The following is a 17,779-nucleotide window of genomic DNA, read 5'->3' as shown; positions in this document are numbered from 1 at the left end:
AATACTACCATACACATTCTTCCTTTTGCTTTTTCCAAAATAAAGAAATTCAGGCAGGCATGTATCATCACTTTGCATGAAACTACATGGTTATATTTTTATATCTTTGGGATATTTACGTAGGCAAAACAAGAACACACAATGGACACATACAAGCAACAAGCAAACCTTTCCATAGCAGGTTATAGAGGGCTTGATGTCATAACACGGAGCTCAGTGCTGATGTCTGAATGGTTGTACTGCACAGCAACACAGGCCGCTCATTATCAAATTTCTTCAGCGGAAAGCTTAATAGCTCAGGCTGTGCCCTTGTAGTGATGGATGGCATGAATAAAATATAAAGTGTTGGAAAGAAGGTGGTCGGCTAAACAAACTTAAATCGTTTAAAAACCTGTGACTGCGGGAAACCTGTCTTCATTGTTATGTTTAGAGGTAGCACTTCTTTACCTTCTTTACTTCTTTTGCATTAATTAGAAAAATATTAAAATGTATTTGTATGGGATTTCATCAAAACCAGTGCTACAAAACACAGTGCACATTATAATCATTTCAATCACTTCAAGGATAAGTTACCAGTGTCTCAGCAAGAGTCAAGTGCAATGTCCAGAATAAATTATAGTGGGACTCAGCAGTCAACAATAAAATAACCTAAAAAAGTGTAAATAATTTAGAAGCAGGTCTGCTCCTAAGTCGTTAAAAGGGGATTTTAAAAAAAGATACAGATGAAGCGAGCTGGAGTATGCCAGGCACATCATTCTGCAACTGAGAAGCATGAAGTGGGAGAAATTAGCAGACTGTACACTGGTGGGTACAGGGACAGCAATTCCAGTATAGTGTAGTCTGGGTCCAGGCATTCAAGGGCCTTAAAAGCACTAAGATAGAGTAAAATTGAGGTATTATGTGCACTCTTCCTGGTCCTCCTAGATTTTGCTGCCACGTTTTGGGCAATGTAGAATTCACTAATTGATTTCTAATCGATACCTGTTAAAAGGCTATTACAATAATCTAACTGAGAGGAAAGCACGAATGATCTTGAGTGTGACACTAAAACTTTTTATTGATTGTATTGCAGCAATCTTCCCTCAGTGTTCTTGTTTGTGTGTTTCTCAGAAGTGAGATCCATATCATACCAAACAGACTTCGGACCACTGATTGAACATTAATTTCTAAATGAGGACCAAATGAGGTCCCAATGCTAGGATGTTTCAGAACCACTAACATCTTCATTTTGAGTTTTATCACACAACATTACCAGATTTGTGTTGGTGGTCATAGAGGTGTGGTCACAGACATACCAGTGGATCAAGATGATATTTCTCTATATACTGTGGCTAAGTGGTAGCATATTATGTAGAAAGCTCGTTTTTTCCTTCCTACTCACCACATCAACCTCCTTCTACCTGCTCTGTCTGCCTCCAACTGCTCCCTTTATTTCAGTTCCTTCTTGACCTTGTTTTTCACCCACTCACCTCCTTCTCTGTCCCGCCTGTTCTCCCAGGCCTGTACCCAAATCTGGAGGAACTGGGAGACTACATGGGGCTGGCCCTCAACAGCGATGAAGTGCAGAAGAACTTGGCCCTGGTGCCTGTTGCTGACAATGTAAGCATTATAACTGTGTGTGTTTTGATCTTCATGCTACCCCATTATGTGTGGATATATGGCATGTTTCGTTTTTTATTTATTAACAGTTGTGACTAAAAGATATAATAATAGGCATTTTGGCATTTTATTTACACTAAATTCTGGTCACATTTAATTTAAAACTTCATAATTAATCTCACATCAAACCAGCAACATTTAATGACTCAAAACCTGCTTTTATTGGATGTAGGAGTTGTGAGAGTGCAACAGTACTGTGTTCCTGGAGCTCCACATTACTAAATGACTCACTGCAGGCCTGGAGCACTGTGTGGGAGGGTGTGAGCTCTTCACTCCCCTCCAACACTGTGTGTGTGTGTGTGTGTGTGTGTGTGTGTGTGTGTGTGTGTAGGAGCGGGGGGGCGACGACACATTCCGCTCAGTTTTGTCACCTGGCATTTAACCATCTGAGTTCTTTGCCATTTGCTGCTTCTCTGCACCTCCACTGTTATTTTCCTGCTTTTTAAAAAATTAATTTCAAAGCATATTAACGACAGAAGTTTTTGAAAGAAAAGCCTAAAGCGTGTCATTCTCTGGTGGAGGAGGAGATGAAACCGAATCCTCCCACTCTATGTGATACAGCTTTCCTTTTTATGTTGACTTGAATATTAATGTAGCCTTGCTCTTAAATCTGTTTTAAATCACCCCTGCTAGTTCTCTTTTTTTTTTAACCCACGTCTTTCAACCTTTTCACCTTCCTCGCTGTTTGCCCTTTCCAGCAAGTGGCACTGCCCTCTGGCTCAGGTGTTGGAGGGATGGTGCGGCCGGTTACCGGAGCAGACATTGGCATCAGGAGGGCAGAAATCCGCCCAGGACTGCGGGAGATCATCCTCTGCAAAGACCAGGACAAGAAGGTTGGACTCCGGCTCAGGGCCATCGACAATGTGAGTCAACAGCCAAAAGCCAACTCCTTCATGAATTATTCAGCACAGGCTGACTGTCATTAACAGCCCTTTGAAACCATACCAGTGACTGAGGAAATCCACACTAACATCTTGCGTTCTTAAGCACAGGATCACAGTTGTGATGTGGGTCAAACTGTCTGAAACATCTTTTCTTCCAGCGAATAGATCACTAGTGTCAGCTGTTTGATCTACTTAAACTAGAGCAGAGCTTATTCAGGGACAGTGTAACTCTGAATATTTTTATAGCAGATGTCCCCTAAGTGTGCCACATGCAGGCACTCATAAATAGTGTTTTGAATAGAGGAAAGCTGTAAGGAAATGCTTGCTGAATGCTTGTTTGTGTGTTAAAAATGTGGCTGTGCCAAAATCTGCATGGAGCCATAAAACATAAGGTGTAAGCTTATCTTATAGTAGTATGTTTGTGTCCTTTAAGGTGTTATTTGGCTAAACAGAGAGGTACAGAACCTACACAAACTTGCGTGTAGTTCATGCAGATGATGCTGCATGTAGAAGACAGCCTGCAAAGCTGTAAGTCAGCTCAGCTTAGGAACATCCCAAAAGCACGAAGGCCAAAATAATGAAGGGTGACAGCTTATAAGTATAAATAAACTTAGCAACATTACTAGTGAAAACGGGTTGAAATAATGACTTTAGCTAACTTTTAATTTCAAGTAATATCTACATAAAATATTTAAATGAATAATTACGCTTTTACCATGTGACTACTCTGCAGTGGGCTATTTTTGTTGTTGTTGTTTTTCTACCCTTTTCTGCATTTATTTTTTCATGTAAACATGTTTATAGCCAGATTGGAAAACCCTGGCTGAAGTGCCCTTTTTTAGGGTAAGTGAAGCCGCATGGGGAAAAGATATCCTTGGTTTGTTGGGCTTGCTTTGTAATACAGACCCTTCTCTGAGAGAACATTGTGAGGCTTATCAAGATTTTTTTAGGTCAGGTTGAAGGTCAGTGTTGACACTGTATGATTGAATGGAAAATAATTATTATAGGTTCAAAAGAACAAGGTCCTGTTCTCTGCCCAAGTAATATGAATTGATAAGAAGAGGTAATTATAGAATTCTGCAGCATGGCAGAGGGAAATGTTTGAATTGCTCTTACCTTGCAGGGGCCCATAGAGCAGGGTTGTGTGATACTTTGCATCAGAAAAATAACTGAACACGTCAGTGAGTAACACAGAGATGATAGTGTCGGTCATCTGAGCGTGTTTATGAAGCTGTCATATGAGTCTTGTGTTGACATCAGCTCTATGATACAGAATAAACTGGTGCCTTGTGTCTGTTGGGTAATACTGTTATTGTGCTGATTTCTTTTAGTCTGGTGTTACAGTTCTTTTAAAAATTATAGGTTCGTATTTCTTTTTAAGGTCTAGTTACACATTTACTTTGTAAGTGTGGCTGTGCTACCTGAAATCATATGAGTAACTTACTACTGGGCACAGCATTTATGTGTTTTGATAAAACTCATAAAGCCTCTATTGGAACCACCTGCTTTTGTGCTTGTTTCATTTTTAAGACAGAACCATTTTTATGGGCATGATGGGATGCCGTGAGTGAATTATTAGAATATCTAAACCTAAAAAAAAGTCAGCAACAAACCACAGATGGAGTGTCAGCTCAGGTAGCTTGAAAGTGCTAACAGGCTCCTAATGTAGTTAAGTTATCATGTACTTTGTGTTCTGATACAATGAGCCCTATGTGAAGTAAGCTGAAATAAGTGTGTTGGGGATCATTGTGGACCTGAAATTAAGCACTCTTGATTTCTTTCTGCACCAAGGAGTATAGTCAGCTTTGCATTCAGGTTAACATAGAATCCAGAGAAGAGACCTAAGAATAGAGATTATCAAATGTATTTTTATATCGCAGATCCATCAAACAAAACATTTTCATTGGATAGTTAGAACATAAACATCCTGTTTACCTTTTTATGGCCCATTTCTGTGTCCTTGTCACCTTCTTTTGTATTCTTTCCACTACCTGCATCTGTTTTCTGTCTCTTCCTCCATTCCTCACACTTTGAATGTTTTATCTGTTTCTCTCAGGGAGTGTTTGTCCAGCTGGTGCAGGCTAACTCCCCCGCTGCCCTGGCTGGGCTGCGCTTTGGGGACCAGGTCTTGCAGATCAACGGGCAGAACTCTGCTGGATGGAGTGCGGACAAGGCCCACAAAGCTCTGAAGGCTGCGTCTGAGACCCGCATTGAGCTGGTGGTCAGGGACAGGTGAGGGGACTTGTAGTGTGCAGCAGGGCTTGTCAAACCTTATATCAGGACTTGATGCTTCAAACATAACAGATGTCATACAGCTGGTCCATATTCTGTCCATGGTTGTGTTTAGCTTAAGTGGAGTGCTTTTCTATATAAATGTGCATGTCGGTCGTGAAGCCATGAAGCCAGCGCCTTACACCTGCATTCTTTCTGTAGGCCACCAGATGGCAATAGCTGTAGTTGAAAAAGACTTCTGGTCTCATAGACCTGCGGAGTTCTCTGCTACCCATTTTCCAAGAGCAGAAATCCTGAACTCAAGCATTACATTTAACTGTGAATTTGAAATAATAATAATATGGAGCTGGAGTTGAGCAGACTCTGTCCATTTTAAGCTAGCATCTACAGTGTGCTGTTGGTTCTCACAAGATCTCCAGTAACTGTTTGAATAATAAGCTTTTCATGAAATGTTTTTCTTGTCATAGTTTTTCTGTTCGTCCAACTTTGACTTTCAAGGGTGCTCATTAAGTTTCAGTGTTCATCATAAGATGACTTTTTATTTGGTTTCAGTCTCAGTTTTGTTTCAGAAATGAGAGTCACCAAAAATTCATTTTCGACTGTGGTAAAACGGTTGGACACCTATGTTTGTGAATGTGATAACTTGAGAATGAGGCGACGTAGCATTTTGAAATTGATACCATAAGTGTATCCTACGGTGTTCCTATAGGAGGCTAAGTGGTAGCACCATTGGTTTAAGAACAAATTGTTGCGAACGTCTTAATTTCTCTGCGGGCTTGCAAATTATAAATATTACAGTGCACATTAAAACTAGACACATCAAAACAGAACAGACACAAAAAGGATCAAAGGATCTCTGACTACTCGGCCGATGTATTATTACCTTGCCTTTTATACAGAAGTGCTACACTTTGGATTTTGAATCTGTAACAGGATGTGTTCGGTGATATCGATGTGTGAGCAGATTTCCAATGTAAAACTGTAAAATATTTAAACTGCTGGGGTATTGTTGCAGTATCATAGTGATAGAGTTGTATTGTTGATTGTCATTTATGCTTAGAAACATTTACTCATTTATGCTTAGAAATATTTAACCATAGATGCTTAGAAGTGTATAATCCATTGTGTAGTGATAAGTTGTGTGATCTTTAACAGGCTACAGAGGCCTGGTGTGCATTCCACACTGGGAGCATGGGAAAGTTCGTACCTTGTTTAATTGTTATGGTAGGATTAACGTAGTTACATCTGTTCTAGTCTAAGTGCTTTTTTGTTTAGATAAATCTGTTAGACTTCTAGGTGCCAGCCTTGGGGAGGCTTCACAGGGTCACATCTTGACCTCACACACACACACACACACACACACACACACACACACACACACACACACACACACAGGCAAGGTACTCTTTGTGTATGTAGACGTCACATGTTAGTGAACCTATGCACATTCATGTAACCTCAATAAAAGGACAGTGTACGGGAGGACGGACGAGAGCAACTGGGGCCAAGCGAAGGAACGGCGTTTGTCCGGTTCTCTCCCGTGCACGAGTACCATGAAGAAGTTTGCCTACTTGCGTCTTGCTTGCAGTGTAATTATATTGTCTTAACGTTCCAGCGAATAGGTTTATGCTACAAACCTAACACATAGCCTCTGTGGAGCTGAGATCTTTGGCTCCCTCTTCTGACTGTTTCACACATGTCATCTCTCCTCTTAGTTTCTGTTTTTTCGACTGTTATGAAATGCTTTTTTCTGAGTCACAGTTCTGTGATGACAGGCATGTTGTATGCTGCTTTATAGCAAAAGCTCTAAGACTTTCTGCATATGGATTATTGATGTTTTCCTGTGTGTGTCTCTAGGCCATTTCAGCGCACCGTCACCATGCACAAAGATAGCTCTGGTCACGTGGGCTTCATCTACAAGAATGGGAAAATCACCTCATTGGTCAAAGATGGCTCAGCCGCCCGCAATGGCCTGCTGACTGAACATTACATCTGTGAAATCAATGGACAGAATGTCATCGGACTCAAGGTCAGACTCTCACTCGTGCAAATATCAGGCTTTTCATCTAATAGTTTGGTAGGATATTTTGTCATATTGTGTGTGTTGTGGAATCTGTATTATGATAGATGAAGTTCAGTATAGAGAATACCATGGACCGAAAATGACAGTGACTTCAGAACGTTTGCAATGCTCATCAGATGTTTGGTGACTGATTTTAAAGATTGCACTGAGATGGCTGCTTCCATAATAGGAGAACGTAATAAAACACAGGGACGCCCAGCAGTGTTAAGTAAGTGCAGTGCTCCCCAGCTCTGAGGTGTTTAATAAGTGTTGAGTAGTTTGCTTCCAGTGGGTGCGTAGTTTCTGTCTACCCTGTGATGCAGGTTTGCAACATGTTCTTATCTCGGGTTTGTTTGCACATCGATTTGATGCACCTTTGCAGTGCTCACGGTTATGGAAGCATTCACTTTGCTTTTGAAAATTTCTGGCTTTCTGCACCACTTGACCTTTCATAGAACCATGATTCACCATGTGAGAGTATCCAATGAGATCACGGCAAGTTGGTTCTGTGGATGTTTTAAAAAATAAATAAAAAAACAAACAAGCTGTAGTAAAATGTGAATAAAAGCTGGCAAATTTCATACAGTATATAAAAGACAGATGTAGCATACAGGTCTGAAAGGTCTTTGGGAGAATAGCCTTCAGCTCCCCTGATATGTCTATGTGACTGCAGTAAACACTTCAGTGATGAGCTAATGAGTTTAGTTTGTAGTTTAAAGTCTGGTCATTTAATAAATAAAGATAAATAAAGACCTAGATCAGGTCATGCTTTATCATGGGATTGATAAGCTGCTAGTCCTTGAGCATGCAGCATCATGTTATGCGGTTCCTCAGTTTTATCTGCCCCTCACACCAGTGTTAAAACAAGATGATGATGACAAAAAAACTCAGATTGAAGCATCACTAATTTGTGGAAGATGTCACAATGCAGTGTTCATCTTTCATGAGTAATTCAATTTGATTTATATAGCGCCAAATCACAACAAAAGTCGCCTCAAGGCCCTACAATAATACATACAGAGAAAAACCCAGCAATCATATGACCCCCTATGAGCAAGCACTTTGGCGACAGTGGGAAGGAAAAACTCCCTTTTAACAGGAAGAAACCTCCAGCAGAACCAGACTCAGGGAGGAGCGGGGCCATCTGTTGCAACCAGTTGGGGTGAGAGAAGGAAGACAGGATGACAGACATGCTGTGGAAGAGACCCAGAGATTTATAAGTATGAATCAATGGAGAGAGGTCTATTAACACATAGTGGGTGAGAAAGGTGACTGAAGAAGAAATACATAATGCATTATTTAAGACCTTGTATGTGAGGAGCAGGATTTTGAATTCAATTTTGGATTTAACAGGGAGCCAATGAAGGGAAACCAATATCGGAGGAATCTGTACAGACAGTTTTAGCTATCCTGGAAAGTAACTAGATTTTACTGACCAGATCTTATTACATTCTGATTTTTCAATGTAAACCCCCCCCCAAAGCAAAATATGTGACAGTGTGGCAAACAAATTAAGACAGTGACCTACACATCTGAATGTCCACTAGCAGCCAGCTGCCAATTACAAGACCATTTATGATGAACACAATGCCTTATGTAGTGACTGGGCTTGAGCCTAAGTTCATCTAATGAGTAGCTTAGCTCAGCAGAGCAGCAGCATGTGCTGTGCCTGCATCCCTTGACTCTGGTAGAACAAATATGTAAACCCCTGTATGTAACGAGTCATCTATTGCATTCAACTTGTAGGTTGTTTTTAAAGGTCTGAAAATGACAAAGCGTAAAGGCAAAGTTTCCTGTCGCACTTGTATACCTGGTAGTTGTTTGGTAGTCTTGAAACAACAAACCCCAATTTCTCAGCTACTCCTGTGTTTGTGTTGCTTCCCTCGGCCTTCGTAGAGCAGTTGTGCTGTATTTCAGACCATTTTTTGTTTGTTTGTTTTCTTGTTTCCTGGAATACGTCTAAACAACAGAGTGAAACTGTGAAGCGAGTGTGTTTGTTTTGCACTGATTACACAAAGCCTTTACATGTGCCTCTGCCTGTGTGGAAATTTCCAGGACTCTCAGATCAAAGACATCCTGACCACCTCTCCGACAACCATGACCATCACCATCATGCCTAAGTTTGTCTACGAGCACATGGTTAAGAGGTAGGACTGCAGCAGAGACTTTTTCTGTCCATGCATCAGTTATTAACATCTGATCTCAAGTCAAACCCAATGTGTTTGGCTCGATCTGTGTGGAATAAGCCATAGAGTCACATTGAGTCACCTCTCGCCTGACTAGCCAACATTATCTTAACATACTGCTTACCACTCTTGAGCAAATTTAAAGGTTTAAATGAGTAATTAATAGAGATGTGTACTGAAATTAGGCATGAAATGGACCACAGGGCTTAATTATCGAAGACCAGAATGCAGATGAGCTCCAATGCTATCAGTGCTGCTTTTGGTACTGGAGAAAAGAAAAACATAATGGTTATTATTTCCACAAGAATTTTATCTTCAAGTCCCTTGAAGGTATTTATCTGTGAGGCATTTTTGCTGTTCCTGATCCACAGACAGCAGGGCCATGGCGCAGGTCTCTCATTTGCCACACCGTGCAGATGAACACAGACCCTGGTTTAGTGATGGTGGGATAGAGAATTAAATGCTCAGAAGTGTGGTTGCACTGATTCAGACAGTGCTTATTGTCACAAGTGAAACAGTGATGCCCTCTAAAGAGTAGCTGAGTGCCCAGCTCAAGAGATCAGGAACCCATGCAGCGTTTTGTTGACAGGTTGTGTGCTTGTGTTCCAGGATGTCCTCTGGCCTGATGCGGTCAGCCATGGATCACTCTGTCCCAGAGGTGTGAGGACCAGGAAGAGGACTAGAGGATGTCAAGATGTCTACAGTGCAGATTCTTTCTCTCTGTTTTCCTTATGTCTTTTTCTCTATTTCTGTCATCAAACCAAACCTCCTCCTACATCACAATCACCAACCCTGCCCTTGCTCATCTCTAACATAATCTTAAGATGCCTTTTTTTCTATTCTTTACCTTTTCTACATTTCCCTCACCTGCTGACATTAGTATGTTTTATATGTTAACCTAGTACTCTGATATGTTTTTTTTTTCTTGTTTTGTATTTGAGATCAAGGACAGTAAAACAAAAAAAAATGTTTTTTAAAAAAAGCCATGCATACCATCATGAGTCCAGAGCTTCCTGCTCAGTGTGGAGATGAATCATTCACCTTTTCATAATGCTGTAAAAGCTGACGGACAGCCATCAGAGCCGTCCACGCAGATATTCAGCTGCCCTCCTGATCCCTGCACCCAACCCCTAACGTGTAAATAATCTGAGCTGAATTAACACCTGCAGACTCATATGAAGAGGTGTGTTGTGGGTTCCAGTGTACAGTCATTTTTACATGGCCAGTGAAAGTGATGGTGGTGTTTACTATTCTTTCTTTTTCTTTCAACATTAAAAAGAATCCCAACATTTCACCACCCAGGTCTGAGTAGCAGTTTCCGCTTTTTCCAAGAGATGGCGACATATCCTTGTAACGCATTTTCAAGCCTCTGACATTAAGTTTGCAGATAGTGCGTGTGCACATTCTGGGGAGCAAGTGTAAGGAAAGGGAGCAGCAGTACATTATCATTAACCTATGCAGCTGGGACTGTCCACAAACACTCTTTAAGAGCTATGACAGAGTAAAAAAACACGAGTTAGCAGGTGCCCAGCGCACCACAGGCTGCAGGAGTCCTGTGAGGCTTTGTGCTTCAAAGAATCGAGGAAACAGTTGGTGTTTGAATGGAGGGGTCGGCGCCAGGCGGACCCACTAAGTGCACTTTCCATTAACCTTATAAGAGGTCCTCTCTCCTATATTCATTTCAAGTTCCAACAATTTTTTTTTCATAATTGTTGTGTTTGTGATGCTTCATGTTAACGAGAGAAAACTAAAAGCTTAAATTTGATGCTGAAAAATCAATCGGTCAAATGAAAGCATTTAAATTACGCGTCATGGGTTTATCCAGTGAACTGCTGTCCTCTGCTAAGTTTTGTTAAAGGCCTATCCTCTTTAAAATTCCTTCCTTGACTGATGAGCACAGCAAGACTCACAGCAGAGCTCACAGTTGTGAATTTCTACTTGTTATATAAAATTTCTCCTTTTAATGCTGTTCATGTTCGGATGCATGTATTCCTTTAATTTTCTAGGTATGCAATCTGATTTAAAAAAAACAACCGCTGTCATTCTGTAAAAACAAATGCTAGAAAAATCTCAAAGTTTATATACGAATGTAACCATGATAATGTTGTAAACAAATAAAGTCTTTCTGCTCACATTCGTGTTCGGTCTCAAAGCATTGCATTTCTCGTGTTGCTTCAGATCAGCTGGTGTGGGAATAAACACAAAGGCAAAGCAGATGTTTCCTCCATGCTCTTTAATATAGGGGCTTTTGCTCTTTCTTTATACAGTGTGGTGGAAGATGTAGCCTACTGATGTCTGTACCTGTACACACTACTGTTGCTATTAAAATAGTTCATTTACGTGATATTATCTGGCAATATTTATGATGTCAGCTAAATTTCTACACGAGGCATTGAATGTCCTCAGTGGAAGGATGTTAAATGACTCCACCTCTGTTACATTAGTTACTATTACATAGGTTAGGGAACACACACAGTCAGACAAGGACTAAAGCGTAAAGTGACAGTACACATTCAAATATTGTCTGATTTAAAAAAAAAAGAAAAGCCAAACATCCTCCATAGTCCTTTTCATATGCATTTAAAATCACATGTGTCTACAGGGGACATGTATATATAATCAGTCACCCCCACGCACTGTACACTGACATAACAGCACACTACAACAGGAAGTTCAGGTGTATCTTGGGACAGTCGGGTACAGCTACATTTTTCAGCACACCTGTAGTACCAGCGTAGGCATTCTCCTTGGCTTTAAAGTTCCACATGGTAAAAATACACCACAGGAATATTTTAATGCAATAGACTTAAAGCTGCTAATACGGAATCTCCAAAGTCCCAAAATAATCTTTAAAAAGTGACCATTGGAAGATATTACTATAGCTGCATAAAAAAAAAAAGACGAATGCACAAAATACATTTTATCATGCTCAAGAATGGTACCTTGCATTCCATTTTTTTTAAAGTAATTAAACAAGAAGATCAAATATCCACATCTAATTCAAATTGTGCATGTGAGACTAAAAGTCATTATCAAAGCAGCTTGCCAAATCTTCATTATCTAGCATTGTATTTCAATTAAACATTTCAGGAACAGGAGCCTTGAGAATAAACATGTGCCCACCTAATGGTGCTAAACCAAGACGGCTGAGATGGTTGCTACTACCATTAACAATTAGCTGTTTGCTAAAGAGCTACTTTTGAGTGCTCCTTTGTTACAAGGGGTCACCAGATGATATGGCACCAGATATTTTACACCAGGTGACCTTTCTGACGCAAAGCACATTTGTGTTTGCCTGGAATCAAACCAGCCACCTTTCATTTGCTGCTTGGTAGATGTACCCTTTGGTCCTTCTGTCATCCTGTTTCCAAAAATCAGCTGCAATTAACAGCGGGACTGTCACATCAAAGTACAGTGCAGGTTTACATCAGTAATCACTTACATGATTATTATAGTAGACATTTTGGTACATAATACATTAATATTGAGAGGAGGAGGTAGCTTTCCACATTGTCACACCAGTTCCCTCACAGATTTATGGCTTTTGGTAAAACAGGGAATTGTTTTAGCCTCTTCATTATTTTTAGCCAAACCTTTCCCACAATGCAGCTGGATGATGGGCGCACAGCTCTTGCACAAATCATAACAATGCAAACGATGCTGAGAAAACCTCGTGATTGTGTCCGTAAGGCATTCATTCGATCTTTTCATGGATAGCAATGCATTAATTCAGATTATCATGATTGTCACTGACATCTGACAATTACATAATCGGATCACACAGTATGAGAAAAAAAAATTATGTTTTTGAAATGAGAGCTTTTTAGAAATGTTATGGCATCTATGTATGTTAATACATAGATGTATGTAAATGTGAAGGGCTTAAATAAACAGTTCTTATTACATGAGAGAATACTGCTTTACAGCATCCACAGGAACAAGCCATACCTACATGTCTGTAGTATCTTATTTATGCCTAATTTTTGCTTCAGCTGCACTTTAAACTATCACTGCAGAACAGAACAATCAGAAAATGCTCAGTGAGCTCACACACACAGTGCAGCTCAAAAAATTTGGGTTGAAAAATGCGTCTTTCTTTCTTTCTTTCTTTCTTTCTTTCTTTCTTTCTTTCTTTCTTTCTTTCTTTCTTTCCTAAAGAAACACACATTTGTTGGAATTTAAAATCATATATTAGATTTACCAGAAATATTCTAAATGACAATAAATTGTTCAATAATCATAACCGAGTTAGTATTACATGAAAGTATTGCCAGTCCGAGTTCAACTTCAATTGCTATTTCATCAACACAATGCTTGGTTCTGTAACCAGAATAAAAAGTGGAGTTGAAGGTAAGAGGACCAGTACATCAGAATCTGTCATTAGAGAAACAGATGTCCACTCATCTTTTCACTTTCAACTTATGTTGAAAAAGTTATGACTTTTTATGAAGAGCATGAAATTCTCGGGCTAACCTCAAACTTGCCAGTGCTAAATTACAATCTCAACTTCAAGTAATTGCTTAAAATTCATAAAGTGAACAATAGTGCAAAACATATAAACCAACTGGTGAAAAGAATAGAATAGAAAAAAGAACAAAAGTGTTTTTTTTAACGCAGAACAATTTGAGTTGCTGTTTTTTTGCTGGTTGTGTTGGAACAGTTTTCATTCGACATTTAAATCGGGACGGACAGATTTAGAGTTATTCCATGGAGGGATTTATCAAACACGCCCCCTGGGCACAGGAGTTTACACTGAAGACCAAAACATTTTGTAGATACTTTGTATGATTGTTTTGTGTCACTTTATAGTAGTTTTGCACCTGCTTGTAACTTTACATTCCACTAACACTGGGGTCGGCAACCTGCGGCTCTTTAGTCCTTATAGTGCGGCTCCGCGTGGTTTGGGAAAATAAAGTATTTAGCTGAAGTGTATTTTATTTATGTTAGTTTGTTTTTAACTTGTAGTTCTAAATTGGAAGGTTATTGTGATATTGAAATATAAAATTAAAATTATATTCTATTATTTTTTCATCGCTCAAAATAAGCGTCACACTCGCGGAAGCCGGTATACCCGCCGAAACGCCCTGCATTTATCCAGACTTTCAACCCATAGACCAGGGGTGGGCAATTCCAGGCTCCGAGGGCCAGTGTCCTGCAGCTTTTAGATCTCACCTTGGGTCAACACACCTGAATCACATGATTAGTTCGTTACCAGGCCTCTGGAGAACTTCAGGACATGGTGAGGAGCTAATTTAGCCATTTAAAATCAGCTGTGTTGGTTCAAGGACATCTAAAAACCTGCAGGGACACCGGCCCTCGAGGCCATAGCCCAATTATGGATCTTCGGATCCACATTATGTCAGCAGCTGTTCTCCACCGTGAACTATGTTAAAAACAAACACCGCTCACACCTCACAGGTGACAGCTTACAGTCCTGCGTAAAGATGAAGTGACTTCGTACAGCCCCGATTTGCAGACGCTGTGCGCAGAGGTTCAGGAGCAGAAGTGCCATTGTAAACATATCACAGCAGACCCGACGATGCTTCCATGAACACGCTTTTCAGCATCTCTTTATTGACCACTTTTCTCACACACGGTCGCTGTACGCATACAGCCGGCTGTAGCTTTTCAGCTCACAGCCCGACACATACCAACACAACAGCACAGATAGCACGGACGTTAAGGCGGCGAGGCGTGATTGCGGGTGCCGCTCAGGTGCGTCCGCGTCCCCTGCAGCGGCGCAGCAGACCACGCCCCACAACACACATTAACCAGGTAAAATACATATTTAGGCAGAATTTTGCAAATATCTATTTTTCTGTTTTTAGCAGCATAGTGCTTTTTTTCCAATTACTTTTTTAAAAGTCAGGCCAAGGCTCCAAAAGCCCAAAGGTGATATAAGGATGGCGGCTCACAGCAGTTTTTGTTTGCTACATGGATCATTTTGGTTCAGCTGGGTGTCTTTCCTTTTGTTATATTTCTTTAAGAGTTCAAAATATGTTAATTACATAAATAAAATGTAATTTTCTCTGTAGCACTTCATGGATTTCATAAGCAACACACCTTAGTTGTTCACACAAAGCATAAGAGTAAAACACTATATATACACAATGTTATATTCATTTTAGATGTCAAAAAGTATTTGCGGCTCCCAGTGTTTTCTTTTCCGTGGAAACCAGGTCCAAATGGCTCTTTGGGTGTTAAAGGTTGCTGACCCCTGCAATAACATCTTGGTGATTTTGCGCTGCTTTGATTTCCCTCTGTGGTTGATTTTTCTTTTATTGGTCACTGTGGTTCTCTTTGTGGTTGTTCCACATGTATTTGAAGTTCTTTGGCGTGTCTTTGTAGTTGTATGCAGTTGTTTTAAGCATCTTTGTGGTTGTGTCTCTGTGTCATTTTGTGGTTTTATGTCTGTGCAGTTGTTTTTCTTCTTCCTGCGGCCCTTTTACATCTTTTTGTAGTCATTTAGATATAATTTCACATCTATTTGTATTTACTTAAGCTCTCTTTGAAGTCATTGTTTTATATTTTTGTAGCCACTTCAAATCTCTTGGAAGTGATTTTGCATCTCTTTTAAGTATTAGACATCTCTACAGTTGTGTTTTCTCTGCATGTTTTTGTTGCTTCAAAGTCATTTAGGAAATCTCTTTGAAGTCATTTTAATCTCTGTACAGTTTAGGCACCTCTACAATTGTTTGTTTTATACATCTTTGAGGTCATTTTATATCACTGCAGCGACTTTCTCTTTCTTTGTAGTTGCTTTCTGTTTTTTTATCCAACTGTCTTGCAGACCTTAGTATTTATTGTCATTTTCTGTCTCTTTGTAGGGTTCTTTATGTTTTATTTCCTTGTACATGACTTTGTAGTCACTTTAGGTCTCTCTGAATTCATTTTGAACCTTTTTGTAGACATTAGACATCTCTTGCATTGGTTTTACGTTTCTTGCAGTTGTTTTGTGTCATTTTTGTAGTTGCTTGGTTTCTTTTTGGAATAGTTTTAAACTCTGTTTTAAACTCAGCCACCTATCAGTCATATGTCTATTGACATATGACTGATAGGTGGCTGTAGGTCAGGAGGTAGAGCAGGTCATCTACTGATTGTAAAGGTTGGTGGTTTAATCCCTGGCTCCCCTTAGTCTGCATGCCAAATATTCTTGGGCAAGATAATAACCCCAAGTTGCTCTCCCATCTCAGCATCAAAGTGTGTGAATGGTGGTTAGAAAACATTTAAAAACATAGAAGACAGTGCTTGGGTGAATCTGGCATGTTGTATGGAGTGCCTTGAGTACTCTGGGAGAGAGTATGTAAGTGTTATGTAAGAATTAGTCCTTTACATAGCATTTTTGTCTGTTATCTACTGGCAATTGTTTTCCACCCTCTTGCAGCCATATTGCTCTTTAGTGAGCTTTCAGATCCCATTCCAACTTCTGGGAAGCTTTTTGTTTTGTTCTAGCAGTCTTAGGAGTTAGATCTGTGCCCAGCAGGCCCATTCAGTTATCCAGCCATGATTTGCTTATTTGTTCATTTACACATTCATCTTTCATCACAGTCCTCTCGTGATGCACACATTCAGACAAATGAAAAAATACCCTGATGCTAAGTGCATTTAAAACCCAGACATCTTATTAATGTACATCTGAACTGTCGACTAAGATGTAGCACACGATGTCTGTAAATGCCTTTCAGAATGATCTGTTAGACAAGTTAAGCGGAGTTATTAGCAGTGACTGACTAGCTCTTGTACAGTTGACTTGGAATACATACTACCAGAATGACAGTTAAAACTACACCACAAGAGCATTAAGTTTAGCAGAAATATACAGCACAGATCACAGACTGAGCACAACTCATTCCATTCAGAGCTACACTAAGACACCAAAGTGAGCCGGTGAGGATCTACAAACAAAGTGTTTGATCGTGACATGGCATTTCAATTAGATTTAATCAGGTGACTTTAAGTAACACAAACTGAGGTCTGTTATTTTCACCAAATGTTGGTTCTGGCAACTTTGCTTTGAATACAAGCTTAAGCAGATAAGGCCCATATGAGACAATATGACTGAGTATGGAAAATATTCCACCCTAAAATATAATGTGCATGTTATTATTATTACCTTCCCAAACAAGTAGACTGCCCCAATAAATAAATAGATACATAAAATGAAAACAACAAAAACAAAAGCTCTCATATGGATTACAGAAACAAATCTAAGATTTTATTTAGAGAGCTTTGCTTTTTAATTTTTGAGTTTATCTTTGCAAAGACTCAGGCTGGCTCTCAACTGAGCTTCATTTTTAGTGTATAGTTATAAGTGTGGTATTGATCTTAGTTTGAGTTTAATAAATCTGAATAGCTTTATTTATTTAGGAGAACTAATCGTAATGCTCTCAGGGTAGAAACACAACGAACATGGCAGAATAGGTAAATCACCCATGGACTTTCTATAATAATTAACATCTCCTTCATTATTAATGAGATTCTGGCTGGCCTCCTGGGGATGCAGAGGTTAAGAGAAATTAAAGTGCACATTCTAACGTCAACATCAAGTGCAGGGAAATTTTTAAGCAGTCTTTAGAAAAAAAATTGCAGAAATCAAACAAGGTACTTGCCTTTATCAGGTTAATTGGCAGGTTAGACTAAATAACTGCCTACAAAAGGCGCAACATGAAGACTTCATTCAACAAGGACAAAACCTGTTTTTTGTTTCAAGTGATGGTTATGCATATTATAAGTAGATGAGAATGATTGACGACATA

The 17,779-nt window shown here is 39.7% G+C and overlaps 1 protein-coding gene across 1 annotated transcript in view; it reads left to right on the top strand.

Annotated features, from left to right (window-relative positions):
• Positions 1-11,157, top strand: part of sdcbp2 (syndecan binding protein (syntenin) 2) — a 29,315-nt gene extending 18,158 nt beyond the window's left edge. The window contains exons 4-9 of the mRNA XM_026153495.2: positions 1,499-1,599; positions 2,358-2,522; positions 4,600-4,775; positions 6,633-6,804; positions 8,893-8,984; positions 9,633-11,157. Of these exons, the coding sequence (XP_026009280.1) occupies positions 1,499-1,599; positions 2,358-2,522; positions 4,600-4,775; positions 6,633-6,804; positions 8,893-8,984; positions 9,633-9,687 (761 nt within the window). The 3' untranslated portion in view covers positions 9,688-11,157. The remainder of the gene's footprint in view (positions 1-1,498; positions 1,600-2,357; positions 2,523-4,599; positions 4,776-6,632; positions 6,805-8,892; positions 8,985-9,632) is intronic.
• The last annotated feature ends 6,622 nt before the right edge of the window (positions 11,158-17,779 follow it).

The sequence above is a fragment of the Astatotilapia calliptera genome, chromosome 20 (assembly GCF_964374335.1).
Source record: "Astatotilapia calliptera chromosome 20, fAstCal68.1, whole genome shotgun sequence".
NCBI lineage: Eukaryota > Metazoa > Chordata > Actinopteri > Cichliformes > Cichlidae > Astatotilapia > Astatotilapia calliptera.
Note: the sequence above shows the minus strand (reverse complement) of the source record. Positions and strands in the feature narration are given on the sequence as shown.